Source organism: Montipora capricornis, chromosome 8 (assembly GCF_036669925.1).
Source record: "Montipora capricornis isolate CH-2021 chromosome 8, ASM3666992v2, whole genome shotgun sequence".
In the NCBI taxonomy this organism is placed as follows: domain Eukaryota; kingdom Metazoa; phylum Cnidaria; class Anthozoa; order Scleractinia; family Acroporidae; genus Montipora; species Montipora capricornis.
The window spans coordinates 53,490,726-53,492,668 of NC_090890.1; the positions used below are offsets into that span (position 1 = coordinate 53,490,726).

Sequence of the window (1,943 nt, forward strand, 5' to 3'; positions counted from 1 at the left end):
GGTATCCACAAAGAAAATTGGGGGTAACCATGCATTTTCCAGAGATAACTAAACATCAATAAATATTTGGAAAACATCGCCATACATTGCTTTGTATTTCAAGGCTTTTTACAAATATTGTTGATTAATTATCTTCCAAAAATGCATGGTTACCCCCAATTTTCTTTTTGGATTTTAATAACACTTGTTCAGATCTGCTTTTCTCACACATTCCGTAAACCGCGCAAAAATACTGTACTTTTGAATTAGTAGGCACCGTCCTTAATCAGTTGAGTGTGCTTACTTCTTTTCCCTCCCTCCCTGCTATATTTTGGGGTAAGTATACATTTCACACACTGGTTTTTCTCAGTGATGTGTTGACAGGGTCTTGGGAGGTGGACTGTGGCTCGGTTGCCATGGTGACCTCCTTGCTGCTGAGGAGAGTGCTGCTTCCTCTCTTGCTACCTTAACAGGACGTACATGTACAAACCCTAACCCTAACCCTTACCCTAACCGCCCCCCCCCCCCCCCCACCCCACCCTCCTTCAGAAGTATTACTTCTGATTAATAGGATAATAATAGTAAAAGTAAAAATAAAGTTAACGACTACAGTAATTATAATGTGGAAATATTGAAAGCTTCTGGCTGTATCTATGGTCAGGGTGAAATTAGACAATTTAATTTCATACAAGGCGGAAAGTATTCTTAATTATATGGAAGCAGGAGCTAATCAAGGGGAATCTCTGTCTCTACTAATTCCTGAGTCAAGCCTTTCCCAAATACTGTAGGTTTATTTTTCAGAACAGGATTTTCCAAAGGAAAGTTCATGTATGGCATTTCCCTTGACACTAAGATAGCTTTGTTTTGATGAGCTTTTACAACAGAGGGCGTGCTGAATTTCCCATTAGGGAGATTGGTTTTTATAGTGTTCAGTGAGCATGCTGAATCTCCCTAGGGAGGCGTTCTATAAATAAATGTACTCGGAAAAGGGTTGATTCCTACGTCAAGAATGGGAGATAGAGGCTCTGCTTAATGAGCTCCTGATGGCATTGGTAACAGGAGATCAACTGGATGAGTGTACTAACATTTGATTTTTATAGGGAAAATCAGAAGCACCCAACAAGAATATAGTTCAAAACCACTTAAACATAGCATTGTTTATAAACGTATTTAGGTATTTAAACGGTATATAGGCATATTTTTATCCCCTAAATTTTTTTTATCTGTTCGGATTTCCTAGCTGAAAGTCTAGTGATCCGAAAACTATAGGGATCAAAGCTTACCTTTTCGAAAATTTCAGCCAGAAAAAAGGCTCCCGAAAATTCTTGGTGACCTATTTGGGGTGAAAATCTGTTAAAAGTGGGCAATTATACCATTTTTTCAGATGTTCGAAAATCCTAGCAAAGGCAGGCAAGCAAGAAATTTTACAACAAATGTTCCGAAAATCTCAAATAGTCTTCCGAATAGATATTTTCCGAAAATTGACGTTGGGTGCCCCTGGAAAATGTCTGTGTACAATTTTCTGTCCACGTAAAGTGCCCGTAAGTTAAATTAGCAATGTCCTTGCTTATTTTTTGAGATGAGGCTGAGAGTATTCTCAGCAATATGGAAGGGTTGATGGAACTACTTCTGGACGAGAAGAAATTGCCGAAGAAACTGGAAATGGATAAAGGAGAATTGAAAGAGAAGATCAACCGCCTACAAAGTCAGCTTGATGCTATCAAGGTGAAGGAAGAAGATTGCCAGAACCAATGCCAGGAACTGGAAATCAGATACAACGAAGAAAAGGAGAGGCTCTCGTTAATTGAAGACACTGTGCAGCGGATTGGAAAGAGCAAAGAGAGAGTCAAGATGATGGTGCACAATTTTGCACCTTCATTAAACCTGGATGATTATGAATAGCTTTTCTCTGGGTTCTTTTAATTCTTTTAATTACATACTTAAATGTGTTTCAAGATTTGTCA

At 38.7% G+C, this 1,943-nt stretch overlaps 1 protein-coding gene across 1 annotated transcript in view; it reads left to right on the forward strand.

Moving 5' to 3' along the window:
- Positions 1-1,943, forward strand: part of LOC138013521 (uncharacterized) — a 3,489-nt gene extending 1,546 nt beyond the window's left edge. Inside the window, exon 2 of the mRNA XM_068860617.1 lies at positions 1,559-1,943. Coding sequence (XP_068716718.1) covers positions 1,559-1,881 — 323 coding nt within the window. The 3' untranslated portion in view covers positions 1,882-1,943. The remainder of the gene's footprint in view (positions 1-1,558) is intronic.